This window comes from Perca fluviatilis, chromosome 7, assembly GCF_010015445.1.
Source record: "Perca fluviatilis chromosome 7, GENO_Pfluv_1.0, whole genome shotgun sequence".
In the NCBI taxonomy this organism is placed as follows: domain Eukaryota; kingdom Metazoa; phylum Chordata; class Actinopteri; order Perciformes; family Percidae; genus Perca; species Perca fluviatilis.
The window spans coordinates 30,205,143-30,218,852 of record NC_053118.1 but is presented as its reverse complement, the minus strand read 5'-3'; the positions used below and the strand labels follow the sequence as shown (position 1 = coordinate 30,218,852).

The window sequence follows — 13,710 nt, the reverse complement described above, 5'->3', positions numbered from 1 at the left end:
GGGTCTCTGCTACAGGCTTCTAACAATGCATTCATTTTTCACATTACGACATGCAGTGAATCTACAGGAATTTAACATTTCTACATCACAAAAAAACCACAGGTCTGCGCTACCTTTAAAAATGTAATTCATAGGATAAGGTTCAGCAGCAACAGAAGCTTTTACACTCATGAAGTCTTGTAGTCGATGTTGCAAAGACTGCTGTTGTCCAAGAATAATAGTATATAGATTGAGAACAGCGACAGGAAATAAGAGATTAGAAAAGGTTTATTTTGTCTCGCCAGGATATGCAGACATCCACACCCTACTGTATATCACCGGGGACTGATAAAGCCCATGTTTACTGAATTAAGGAAAGCAGCGTTATACTCTTATTATGGTGATCAAGATATCACTGTATACATACATCTTTACACACTGACACTCATATTTACACATGAACATAAAAATAATACCTATTATCTTACATTATCTACATATATAGGACAAATAATGGACGGTAGGCTGACAAAACACTTTTACAGACTGCATGAACTTGAACTTTTACCATCTAGCATATTACATAAGTGTACTGTACATGACACTGTATAGTTATTCTCAATGCATTAATATACAGAATGGGTCGTAGCTACCAACTCCTGTCATGTCTACAGTATAGTACCTGAGAGTTTGGGACCTGAGGAGAAGTTTGCAAATTACACATGGTGTGAGGCTGATTATGATGTTATTCAGACTCAATATCTTCTAAATCTACAAGAATACATTTGTTGGGCTGCTTGGGTGCAGCGGTAACAGGCCGTAATCACCATCTTATGACCATTTAAGTTGATATGGCGAACTTGTTAGCAAACAGTTCCTTATTTACACAACCACTAGATACGGAGAAACGTTATCATTCTTTTCAGGCCACCTGATCAATGTAGTTGTTTTTGGTCTCTACCAACTCTTGAGGGAAATATCTGGCTTTTTATCTTCAAAATACTAAATTTTCTTAACCTAACTTTGTCTGTCTATCATTTGTTGCTTAGCAAATAGTGTACAGTAGGTTTGTAGAGTTTTTTTCCCGCTGGTAACAGCTGCCTGTCGGCTACAGAAAACAAAACCTTTCGCTGAAAGACACGTGGAGCTGAGGGGAACTACAGAGTCCAGTGATACTCCTCTGTGGGTTCCTCACTATGACTGACACCTGTAAACATACATGTTGTCATGTGATCCATTATTAATATAAAAATATTGATTACAGCAGCTTTAAATCAGTTTTTTATTTTTTTGCAGTGTGGAAGTGTAGAGAAGTCACAATGCCACAGTGTTTAGATGATCATATAGTGAAAGGGAAACCTTAAGAATATATAATTTAACTAAATGAATGAATTCAATACAAAATAAATGAACTGCATGTCATGTAAAGATGATAAGTTTCAAACCAAGGTGAAACCGTTATTGTAAGTGACAGGTCTGACACCTAATTCTACAAGATGATCCTAACACAACGTTGAAACAATTTATGGCACTTTGTTTTGAAGGATAACATGTCGGTTAAGTCCTTGGTTGACAAAAATGATAAAGGAGGCGCTCCACCATGCTGGGGGGGAAACAACAGCATGTCATCTTCCCACGATGTCGTTTTTCTCCTTCCACTGTAGGTCAGGCATGCTGAGAGGGATAATTTTCTTTTTTTTTTGTGGGCTGAAGGGGTCACCAGCTTTAATACTTTATATTGCATCCTAATTCAGATCTTCAGCAGAGCTTTATCTTATTCTGTTAATAACTCAACAATTCTGAGGGATCACATGGAGTTTGTGCTTGTCTGCCTGATTGGCTGAAGTCAAACCTGAAACATGAAAATGTGTTTTAAAACCTGAAGACTTTCATTCATTTTATGACATAACTACACTAGTTGTCACAATCTAATAATGGAAAAAATTAACCTGGCACAGAAGAAAAGCGAATGGTTTCACAATACAGACACTGATGTCAACACACCTCTGTTTCCACCAGTAGTAAGCTGCTCCACCAGTAGCTGCAGAGAAGCCGATGAAGAAGAAGATGATCCCCACAGCCATCTTCAAGTATTTAGCATTGAGTGACGAGGTGTCTAAGTGAGAGAAATAATGAGAGCTCATGACAACCCACCAACTCCCAACCAATATGCTGCATTCATGTCACATCGGAACAATGGAGGACTCTGTCTGTCTGAGAGGCGGGGGCAAGCACTCTAGAGGGAACGTTGTCATGTTTTATCTATTGTAGGAACATACAAGAGGGCACATTTGCAGTTTGAAAAAAATAATAATAATTTGGGCACCAGTGTATCAGAGTTATCATAATTACAAGTTTCCCACTTGTTAATAGTATTCACGTCAAAAGGGAAGCTCTCATATATCTGGCTTAGAGCTTAACCCTGTGTTGTCCTCGGGTCAAATTTGAAATTATATCAGAAATATGTGTTTTTTTCAACCAAATTGCACGCAAAAATAAATTGGATGCAAGCATGTACGTTGTATGGAACCCAAAATGAATCATTACTTTTATTTAATTTTGGGTGTTTGATATTCTATTTTATAGCAAAATGGTTACAATGGTTTCAAAACAGACACACTGAAAACCAAGCAAATGTGGATGCCTAATGTTCAAAGTCTATCATTATCGTAATTAAACTCTAATTTAATAGATTCTGATTGTTCCATGAGATTTAACCAATGCGATTCCATCTTCCACCTGCTGGCTCTTCCCCATTACCAGAGTCTAGACGCGGAATGCTGTCCTATCTCCTATCATCATAGGCCTGTATTGTATGAAAATGCGTCTAATTGTCAAAAGTTAACTTAATTCTATAAATATTGTTATTAATTGCCAATTAATCTATCTTTATTGAATTGAAGTTAAATATTTTTTATAAACAGGAGGGGGGGGGGGGGTAGGTTTTGTGGTGTGTTTTTTTTTTTTTTTTTTTTTTTTTTTTTTTTTTTTTTTTTTGGGCCCCTTTTTCTTCGTTTTTTTTCGGCGGCTGTGTTGATCCTGCAGCTCACCCTCTCCCCTCTTCTGGGTGTGAACTCCAGGTAAGAGTGCAGCTGGAAGCTCCAGTCCCCATTGGCCAAGACATCTGTAGACGACACATCAGTGGTGACCTCTACGCCGTCTCTCAGCCAGCTCAGCCTCACTTCCTGAGGGAAGAACCCCATAGCGCTGCACTCAAGCATGGACCGCTTCCCGTAGTCAGCTGGCTCGGGCTCATGGACCTTGACAGTCGGACGCACTGGAGTGTAGAAATGATTAGAGCAAAAAAATTAGCTGAATGACCTGCTGGATGTAGGACCTGCTTCAAGGTAGAGTGCAGAAGAGTAAGTCAGGGGCTAAACAGTTTTCTTCAAGCCATTTAATTAAAGAATGGGGAGGGAACAATTGTTTCCTTTTTCCAATGAAGCAAATTAAACCAAATGAAGTGGCGCTGTTAGGAGTGCTATATCCTGCTGTAAACTCTCCTCTAGAAATCAGAACATTACCTTTTCGATCCAGTGTGCTCCTTCTGAATAATCTTGCGTTGTATCTGCAAAGAGTCTCCACTTGAGCTTTTCTTTCATCCATTTTCCACTGCTGGCTGTTATAATGGGCAGCGTTCGTCATGCCATATTCTCCAAAGCCGACATACTTCCCAACCCGAGAGTCATACTGGGTGTTAATCTTCTGGTTAAATATGTTTTTTACAAAGAAGACCATGTCGGTGATGTTGTCACCATACTCACAGTCATATATCATCTGATATACATAGCCACCTGTAACATACAGAAAACCAGTAAGTACAGACAACTGTGCAGGGGTGTCGGAAATGGAGGTGGGGTGGGACTGAGTAGAGATAATTTGGCGCAAAAGCTGAAACGTTGACGTTGGCTTTTTTGAAATTGCTCAAATCTCTTTTTGAAAACAAATCCTTTCTTATGATGTGTTGTACAAATTGTTTTGGTGCTTAAAATGAGTTCACCAAAGTCTTAGGGTTATATATGATTAAAGTAGGAAATAAATGTCTGTAATATATATTTATATTTCTGTAATATCGCTTTTTGAGTAGGAGTTTTGTCATACATCGTTTGGACGCGCCAGTGCGTCTTTTGAATCTCAGAGGGTTAACTATGACTAACCAATAGTATCACACATAGGATGGGCAAAATAAAAGGAACACCTTTCAATAAAATTATAGTTCTGCTATAATTGATAAAGCTCATGTTTTGGGTTTGGTAATGCCATCAAGAGGTTTGAATGAGTTTTGAGGGCATAGTTTGTGATGTTGTTAAGGTACAGTATCAGCCAGGTACATGTGAATACATTCCCAAACCCAAACAGCAACAATCTAGACTTAACTGCAACAACTCATGAGCCAAAACACCTATAGATAAGGTGTGGAGCACCATTTACAATACTTAAACCAAACCTGCCTAAGCACAATGTAGCATAACATTTAATCCATTTAACCCATTTAATGTTAGCAATGAAATGCTACCAAAATAACAAAAACGTAAAACTATTATTCATTTTACAGGTCATAACCAACATGCTAACTGACTAAATAACTACATGCAATTTGTAATTGTTTTCTAAAGTAACCTTGTCATTGGTAGGAACACTCATGGACAAAGTTGTTCTGGAAGCCATGTTAATCTTGGCATGAAACGGCCACCGCAGCAGTTAAAATGCGCTCGGAACGGGAGGGGCTAGAAAGTAATATTCAGTTGGTTGTCGTATACAATTTCACCGCTAGATGGGAGAAATTCTTACACAATGTACTGTAGCTTTAATGATCACATATATACACAGGGTACAAAAAGCATTTTGTAAAAGGGGAAGCTGCTGCTTTTCCCTCTTATCAAATTCTTTATATTCAGGGGTTTTGTCCAGCATGCCCTGGCACATGTCATCATATTTTAAAACTTATTGTCTTGTCACATTTATTTGTGTTTGTAACGGATGCATGGGCAGTTCAGTCAATATAGGGCTATTTACAAAGGTACAAAAAGGCCAGATAGTTGCTGACGGTTACAAATACAACAAAAGTATGTGATGTGGCAAGAAGTAAGAAACATTCAAAATGACATATGCAGTAAAAAAAAAATAAATAAAAATTTGATAGGATATTTCCTTTAAATAACTTCTGTCTGTCTCATCAACTAAAGCTATTAACTATGAGCATCAGCAGCTCAGTTTTACAGTAAAAGTTTTTTTTTTATTGCATTGTTAGGCATGTCTATCAACCTTTACAACTCATTTAGCTAACATAAATAATATATCATACTTGAATAAAAGTTAATATAAGACAGGAATACATGAAGAACCCTACCTGCTGGTCTACTGCAGAGTAAAATAGCAGAGACTGTGAGTTTGAGCAGAAAATAAAGTCCCATCATCTCTTAAACACTGAAAACAACGTCACATGCTGCATGCAGACTCGCTACTAAAACCCTTTCAAACCCTGAAACTAAACTACATCCTCCTTTCCCGTAAATCAAATTATTCAAATGCTTATACAAGAGCAGTGCAGAGATGAACAGGTCTTTCAGGTTTCGTCACAGTCATTGCGTTTGATTGTTTGTGGTTCATATCCTCACATCTACTGGCAAGACCTCTGTGAGTTGATTCTGAAAGCAGTTACGAGATCTCGGAGAATAAAGCGACACATTTTCTAACAATGCCTCCATTCACTTTAATGACGTGAAAGATAGATAGATAAGAAAGAGGCTCCGCAGAAAAGAAGGACTGGTTCAAGGTAGGTTCACGCAGATAAATCTTCAGGAAGGAAAACAGTGTGACAATTTATGATACTAATTTACGATACCTATTAAAACAGATGAGAGAGGCTTTGTTTGGCAGAGTTTTTAGAGCGGTCGTGCTAAAAAAATTTTAATGGGAGATACATCTCAGCACCACAATTACATGCAAATGAGAAAAACAGAAACGTGGTCAGTGTGGTTTTACTCTTCTCATGCAATGCCACGTCCGTTATTTGGGAAGTCAGTTTCACTTCTGTACACTTACTTGTCATTTATCTCTCTGCTCACCACTGAATATTTACTTTTATTGCAAATTTAAAGCTGCAGTAGATCTATTTTCAGTGTTTGAGGTCGCAAATCCATCCTTCAGAAGCTCCACACACTTCCTCATTAAAAATGTGGCAGCTATCACTGTGGAAATAATTAGATTTAGGCCCGAGCCAAATCATTTCCGCAGAGAAAAGAGGCAGTGTAGAGCATTGCCATTCTGTGCCATTATTAACACACGCGCAAGCAGACATGACAAACATTATTTACTTATTATTCGTGTCAGACGGTCACCGTAGGAGCAGCAATACGCCCAAAAGCTCATTCTGTGCTGTGATAATTGATGGTGATTTTGTGAATGTGCCAGTGCTTGCACAGGCTGCTGTAATGAAAGGTTAATCAACACACGATCAAGACTGTAAAGGCGCGCCTGGGTAGCTCCTGGAGCGCGCACCCATGTGCAGAGGCTTAGTCCTTCTGGCCTGCGGCCCTTTTCTGCATGCCGTTAATTCCTCACTCTCCCCTTTCATGTGTAACCTGTCCTATCAAATTAAAAAGGACTGAAAATGCCACAAAAAAAGACTGTAAGGGAACTGTTCTCTTTCATTTTAATGTGGTTTGCATGTACTTTGACATGTGGTAGAACAAACAGGAACAGATATTTTCAACTTCCCTTCATGTGCTTAATTTGTACATGACAAACACAATAAGCAGCAAACCTGATACTTAGCTACGATATGGCAAAACATGCATTTTCTGATATTATTAGAAAAATATATATTACACTCTTCTGTAAAGTGAAAGACAATCGTGTTAGACTATCTGTGCTAAGTTGATAATTTTAACTCCTTTAAAGCATAGAGTCCACTGCATACATTTTTTCAAGCAAATTTAGAAATATGATCCCTTGAATTCTTAAAGGAATAGTTAAACATTTTGGGATAATTCACCGGCACCTCTAAGCTCAAAAATGAACTTGTTATATTTGTTTTGTTTAATTCAAATAATTTTAAAACTTAAGCGTAAAAAAACAACAATATTCTATTTTATGGGGGGTTATGTGCTGGAATATTTCTTTCTAATTAGTGAGCTTTAGAGGTGCTGGTAGGTGGACTTTGTCGCTGTTGGACAGAGCCAGGCTAGTTGTTTCCCCCTGTTTCCAAAATGTCAAACTATAGCTTTAACTGATGTACTTTTAGCTCAGGTTTACATTCAGTGTTGTTGTGCATGTGAAAGAAAAACATACAGATACAGACAACATAAAACAGTGCAGGTGTAAAAACAAAATAAAGCTATGATAAAAATACTTTTCACTCCACCTTGCAACCAGAGGAAAACCACATGGGGAAAAAGATAACGTGATCACACATCTGACATCGAAATTCAGGTGTCAATTGTCTAAATGCGTGTTACGCCTGGCAGGACTTGTTGGCTTTCATGATGAACCAGAGTCCTGTGACAACTCCAATCAGCCCCAGGATCACACCAGCAACACACACTGCTGTCTCTACAACCTGCTGGTCTGTGGGTACTGTGGCAACATCTGTGGAAAACACACACAGATAGAAAGCAGAAAGAGAGTTTTACACATCTCCAGTCTTCACTACTACTCACTACTACTTGTAGCCAACATTTTGTGCCAATAATATCCTGCCAAATATCACTTGCTGATATTAAATATCTAACAAAAGTCCTAAGTTACCATCTATCACCTGAAGCCATTGAAAAGTCACGTCAAAGTGTTTATTGTCATATGCACGGTTAAAAGCAAGTCTCCATGTACAATGAAATTCTTCCTTTGCCTTCCAGTCTGAATGCCATTTACAAGGAAACACAAGGTATAAAGAATGAAATACAATAAAATAATAAAGAACACTATGTACAATATACAGACATGTCTGTGCAACATTCTTTGCATTATACTTCAGTTAAATATGATTTATCATCATATTATAACATATTTAATAAATTGCATTGAGCAAAAGATGCCACCAGATGAAAAATTAAGAGATCACCAAAGTGGTTCATCCTGAGGTAGACAAGAATATATGTGTACTTTACCAAATATCATGGAAAATCAGTCCAATAGTTGTCGAAGCTTTTGCTAAAAACTAAAAATGTCAACCTGGTGGTGGCGCTACAGGAGAAGTCAGAGGATCAACAATCAGTAGGATTCATCCTCTGGGGACTATAAATGTCTGCACACATTTCCATGCCAATTCCATCCAATAGTTGTAAAGATATTTCAGTCTGGACCGGTAGTGGACGACAAACCGGCACACAGACATTACCATCCTTATGGGCCAGCTACATTGCACGCAGTGCAGAGCCGTGCAGAGCGGATGTTCCAACCCTACGCTTCTACTATAATCAATGAAACAGGCTACTGGCATAGTGGTGCGTATGCTCCGCAGAAATCCGTTCTAAAAGTGTAAAAATAGGACAGTCTTCTATTTATATTTTTTAACGCAAGGTGTCTTTTACACAGAAATGGATCATAAAGTGTGTATATTTCTTTTAAATTACACTACTGATATACAGGAAACGACTTAATGAGTGTAATAAGTGTAATAAGTGTATTGACAGTTTCATTTTGATAGTTTCTGTTTTTTTATTTCTTGTTATCCTCACCTGCATCCTTTGATAATAGCTGATTGACGTTTTCACAGCGCTGTGCCGGCTCCAAAAACTGAAGAAACAACAACAATCCCAGAGGGAAAGCTCACCGTGTCTCCTGTCTATCACACGATCCTACGCAATGTGTTTCGCAGCAGTGTAGCCAGTTAAAAGATACATTCCGTAGCACATACGCTCCGCGAGCGGTCCGCATTTGTTACGCATGCAGCGTAGCCAAAGCGTTAGAGAGCCACAGCACTCGCACGCCGATAATTGTGAATATTAAAAAAAAATATTTCTACATTTTAATTGACATCGTTTGGGCTCATCTATTCCTACACATGGTTATCTCTAAGTCATATCAGCCAATGGCAGTGAAAACTAATGATTATTTAAAGAGCCCCTATTAGACTCCTTTTCAGCATCATATATGGACTCTTGGGGTCTACTAGAATAGGGTTTACATGCTTTCATGTTCAAAAAACATATTATGGTTATCATACTGCCCATTGCTGCAGCTCCTTTGCCTAAAATACCTGGCTGGCATTCTCAATTAATTAGTGCTGTCAAACGATTAAAATATTTAGTCGCGATTAATCGCATTAATGTCATAGTTAACTCACAATTAATCGCGCATTTTTATCTATTTTAAATGTCCCTTGACTTCTTTTTGTCCCATTATATTTTCTCATTTTAATGCTCTTATCAACATGGAAAAGTGGATTGGCTTGCTTTGTGCAAATCATTTTTTTATTGGAATGGAAATTGATTTATTTGAATCAGGGACAATGCACAAATAAACATTAAACTTGTTAAACAAGAGACTATGTCTTGGGCCAGGTTATAGCAACAATTGCTAATTTCCACCTGTAGTCCCTGGGCAGGTAAACAACAAGGTAAAACCAGGTAAAACAACATTGGCATATATATATATATATATATATATATACATACACGTAGTGTTCAATTTCACACTAACATTCACACTTGGAGCTAATAATCTGTCACACAATGTAACACTGTTACCTCCATTTTCCATTGCAGATAGTACTGCCCAGATCCATAGAGATATATGTCTCTCTATCATTCTGGTACTGCCTCATGCCCTGAAAGATGCTAGTCGTCATAGCGACTGTCGTGGGCGTAGTTTGGTAGCGTTGCATTTCCCCATAGACAGTTTCCCCCGACTCATTTCCTGGTTGTCCTTCTCCATAAACTCAAGGAGAGGGGTAACTTTTCCTGCTCCAGGTTTCCCACCGTGGTCAGAAAGAACAGGGGAGACTCTTTGGTTCTCTCACTATGACTCTAGAGTCACTACTCGCTCCGAAGCTAATTGCCGTGACGAGCCTACTAGCTACGCGGCTCACAAGCCCAAACAAGTGTGTGCGGCCGCGGCGTGTGTCTGTTTTGTTTCCAGTCTGTGAAATACCCGCCCTTCAATCACTACTATTAGCCAGGCGTCCAAGGTAACGTAACCCCATTTGTTCAGGTCCTATCCCCTGACCAATCGGCTATCCTAACCTTAACCACTCGAGGTGAAATGCCTGACCTAAGGGATTCGTAATTTTGCTTCCGCTCTAGCTAGATCCGAAAGAACGTTAATCTTGAGATAAAAAAATTGACGGCGTTAAAATGAGTTTGCGTTAACGCCGTTAATAACGCGTTAAACTGACAGCCCTACAATTAATTAATGACATCACTAACTGAAGAATTTCAAACAGGAATGTGGGCGAGGCGTTTGTAGGCAGTTGGTGCACTTTTTGTACTTTATACATCTATTATATACACAAAAAAAACTATGTAACACACTAAAAGATGGGGGGGGGAAAAAAGCATAATATGGGCTCTTTAATATTTGTCAAAATTTAAATATCATACATCCTTCTCTATTTTCTACATATCTTTAATTTTCCACCTCTTTGCTCTTCTGTTTCATAAAAAACGAACATCCCCTCTGTTACTTTTACACCCACTGACTCGTCACATTATGACTACTCTCGCTTTGCCAGACCCTCCTCCACAGCTCTGCAAAGGAGGGTCTGTCTAGTACACACAGCACTCTGGGATGGGAGAAAAACGTGCTCTGGTTTATTGGCATTATTTTAAATTAATCACAATCGTCTTGGGCGGTGCTAAAGGCCGGACTGAGCCCCGGTGCCGCTGCAAAATAGTCTAGGAAAGGAACTTTGTTTTGGTGGAAGTGTGTACGTTTCTGGAGTTTAAAATTACAACACAAAGAAAGCAGAAGGTAACGGAGTGACATCCGGCGGAATTTCCGGCGGCACAGGAGCAATTCCGGAAGTGGAACGTCGGGGATATAGACTACATTATGATTGACCTACTCAGGAACCTGGTGAGAGGCGCCCGCAGGCTGATGTGGTCCACGCTGCAGGAGTAGATGTCGTTCTCCTGCGGAGTGAAGTCCAGGTAGGAGGAGATGCAGAAGCTGAAGTCTCTGTTGGAGTAGTACTGAGTCTGACTGACCTCACTCTGGTCCACCAGCTGGCCATTCCTGGTCCAGGTGATGGTGACTGTAGGCGGATGGAAGTCGGTGACAAAGCAGATGAGGGTGTTGGGGACCTCCAGTTCCATCTCCTGCTTGGGGTAGATTATGGAGGTGGGACTGGCTGCAGATGGATGGATTGATGTTTGACAGAGAAAGAAAGATAAAGTTACACATTGTGGCCAAATGTACAGTATGTGGACATGTAGCACCTGGAAATACCCCTTTTGAAAGTATTTTTGTTTGTTTACACATAATACATAATTGAATCTGTATTCTGTTTAGTAATTAATTGAGACATGTAGTTTTATTATAAGTTATGCATTTCTTCCAGTAGGGCATCACTGGCAGGTGGCTACATGAGTAGTGATTTATTGTTAAAAGATACTGCAAGAAACCATAGAATAAGACACGTTTTCAGGTTGTAGTCGAGGCCTGAAGTACAGGACATGGAGTGTGTGTGCCCGGTGATGTGCTCTTGAACTCGCTGTTTTGTCTTGATGTGAAGGAATTAAATTGAACGTTAATACACTACTAGCACCGTCGTGGTCTGAGTGATGTAACAGACATCGCAACAAACCACCCATACAATATTTTTGACAATCTCATCATCACATGCTGTAATTAATTCTTAAACCAGAGGAAGAATGTCATTGATACACACCCCAGTGTCATGAAACTCATGTTAATAAATGAAAACTCCCCAGTGCACAGCTACACAATAAACAGTGACGGACACTTTAACCTGCACTGACAATACAAGCCTGATTACACACCCAGAGACGTTAATTGCACATCACAAAGATTAACTCGTGTTTAACAACATAGCTTACTGTTGCTCCCCTTACAGTATTTCACTGACTATTTGTTTTTGTGATTAGGCTATATCTAGTTTTTTGGAAAGATTAAGCCAGCAGCATGACTTTTTTTACTGGCTGTTTCAACTGAAGTTTGCTGTGTTCTTGGCATTTAACAGCTTTTATTTGCAGCTTCAGAGACTCAGACTAATCATGTCATGTACAATAATATATCAGTCACAGGGGATACTAGAAGTACATTTTGCTGATAATGCTTCTGCACTGTCATTTATGTGGGATTTTTCATCATTGTTGTATTGGTTCTTTTACTTAAATAGAAGATCTGAGTACTTCTTCCACCACTGACTCAAGGTGACTATTAATCAGGCTTGCAGATTCAGCAACATCTTATTCATATAAGTATTCATATCAATGTTCCAGCTACTTCACCTATGGTCTCCGGAGGATGATTTTCTCCCTTTATGGCTCGTGGGATGTTGTACTTGCAGGTACCCAGGGACACAAATGTGTCATGGGCTAGTTCAGGATCAGGAATCCACTGCTCTGCAAACTCTGGCAGACGCTGAACTGTCTGATAGGTGACCGGGTCAACGTAGAGGAGCTGATCGCCGTCAAATTCGATATCATACTGGCCGTCACTTATCACATTCCTTTGACAGAAGGTCAGAAAACGAAGCAAGTGTTTACCTGCAGTTTGTATAAAAATAAAAATAAAATGCATATTACAGGTACATAAATGTACACAATGTTTTCAATGTTCTGCCAAGTTGTTCTGTGAGCAAATGTGTGGTTTATGCTTAGGAGAGTTAAAACCAGACATCATCCAAGCCGCTACTAAAATTGTGTCTGTTTCTGGCTCTATCAGCCACACTGGCAGGTAACCAACCCTGATGATTTCTATTGTAAAAATGTAGCTGGCTTGCAAAATAGTTAAATGGAAGAATATAGTGACGTTATAATGCAGAGGCAGAAAATAAAGTATAAAAAAAATGTGGTTATAGTACATAACTGATCAAAATATAATGGTACTTCTTGTCCATTTGTAAAACCTACTGCATCATCAATGTTGAACTTACTTTCCTTCATATTCATATCTGAAAACAAAATCTCTTAATGCCTCCTTACAATCATGATTAATGTTCTTTAAACAAAAACTTACCTTGGCTCCATTTTGGAAGACAAATAACCAGCAGCACTGGGAACAGATTCATTGCCATGTTGCATTTCCGGTTCTCCAAAACGCAAACTGAGCAGGTTTCACTGACACCAACGATTCACATGCTGAGAGGACACAAACCAGTCGATGCTTCAGTGACAACAATGTTCCCACCTTGAAAACAATGAAGGAACATGTCGCTCTGATTTTAGCATGAGTAACTGCTGCCACCTAGTGGAGGGAAATCATAATCACAATATTTGCACCTGTCTGGAGAAAACCTAAATTGGACACATTTTTTTCTCTTAAAATTCAAAGTTTACAGTGTTTATCTTGTTTTTTTATGCTATAGAATGCCCTGTTAACTGTATGTCATATCATACTTCAGTATACTGCAAGGCAATATTTGTTTTTGTAGCAATCGAGTAGTTAAAGAAAAAAAATAAAGAAAAATAAAAAAACACAAAAAAGAGGGGTCATTTGTGCTCCAGCTTTAAGACAATGGTTGTTTTCATCTCGATTAATGTGCTGATTTTTCCTTTAAATTTATCATTTCTTTTCAGAAAAAAAGAATACTCAAAATTTGAGATA

At 38.8% G+C, this 13,710-nt stretch overlaps 2 protein-coding genes and 1 long non-coding RNA gene across 4 annotated transcripts; all 3 read right to left on the bottom strand.

Moving 5' to 3' along the window:
* Window positions 1–249: 249 nt before the first annotated feature.
* Window positions 250–2,105, bottom strand: LOC120562235. The gene is made up of 2 exons (XR_005639712.1): window positions 1,984–2,105; window positions 250–1,831 (listed from the first exon to the last, which is right to left on the bottom strand). It is a non-coding gene; the product is annotated as an uncharacterized LOC120562235 (long non-coding RNA).
* A 52-nt stretch (window positions 2,106–2,157) lies between these two features.
* Window positions 2,158–6,214, bottom strand: LOC120562442 (HLA class II histocompatibility antigen, DR beta 5 chain-like). The gene is made up of 4 exons (XM_039806155.1): window positions 5,330–6,214; window positions 3,504–3,773; window positions 3,009–3,256; window positions 2,158–2,241 (listed from the first exon to the last, which is right to left on the bottom strand). Exons 1-4 carry the CDS (start codon window positions 5,394–5,396, stop codon window positions 2,158–2,160), a joined length of 669 nt encoding a protein of 222 aa, XP_039662089.1. The 5' UTR covers window positions 5,397–6,214.
* A 402-nt stretch (window positions 6,215–6,616) lies between these two features.
* LOC120562234 (H-2 class II histocompatibility antigen, A-U alpha chain-like) lies at window positions 6,617–13,676 on the bottom strand. Of its 2 annotated transcripts, none has more exons than XM_039805838.1 (4): window positions 13,123–13,676; window positions 12,393–12,650; window positions 10,985–11,269; window positions 6,617–7,569 (listed from the first exon to the last, which is right to left on the bottom strand). In XM_039805838.1, exons 1-4 carry the CDS (start codon window positions 13,178–13,180, stop codon window positions 7,436–7,438), a joined length of 735 nt encoding a protein of 244 aa, XP_039661772.1. In that variant the 5' UTR covers window positions 13,181–13,676; the 3' UTR covers window positions 6,617–7,435. The 2 variants fall into 2 exon arrangements, with proteins under 2 accessions (XP_039661772.1, XP_039661773.1); XM_039805839.1 differs by having other exon boundaries at window positions 12,393–12,613.
* Between the last annotated feature and the right edge of the window lie 34 nt (window positions 13,677–13,710).

What these genes read in the sequence shown, in the direction of transcription:
- LOC120562442 (XM_039806155.1), bottom strand. Translation starts at nt 5,396, where the DNA reads ATGATGGGACTTTATTTTCTGCTCAAACTCACAGTCTCTGCTATTTTA. An exon ending in ACTCTGCAGTAGACCAGCAG is followed by an intron (nt 3,774 to 5,329) that starts GTAGGGTTCTTC and finishes TGTATGTTACAG; the next exon opens with GTGGCTATGTATATCAGATG. An exon ending in GAGCACACTGGATCGAAAAG is followed by an intron (nt 3,257 to 3,503) that starts GTAATGTTCTGA and finishes TCTACACTCCAG; the next exon opens with TGCGTCCGACTGTCAAGGTC.
- LOC120562234 (XM_039805838.1), bottom strand. Translation starts at nt 13,180, where the DNA reads ATGGCAATGAATCTGTTCCCAGTGCTGCTGGTTATTTGTCTTCCAAAA. An exon ending in TCTTCCAAAATGGAGCCAAG is followed by an intron (nt 12,651 to 13,122) that starts GTAAGTTTTTGT and finishes TACAAACTGCAG; the next exon opens with GTAAACACTTGCTTCGTTTT. An exon ending in TCATCCTCCGGAGACCATAG is followed by an intron (nt 11,270 to 12,392) that starts GTGAAGTAGCTG and finishes ATCCATCTGCAG; the next exon opens with CCAGTCCCACCTCCATAATC.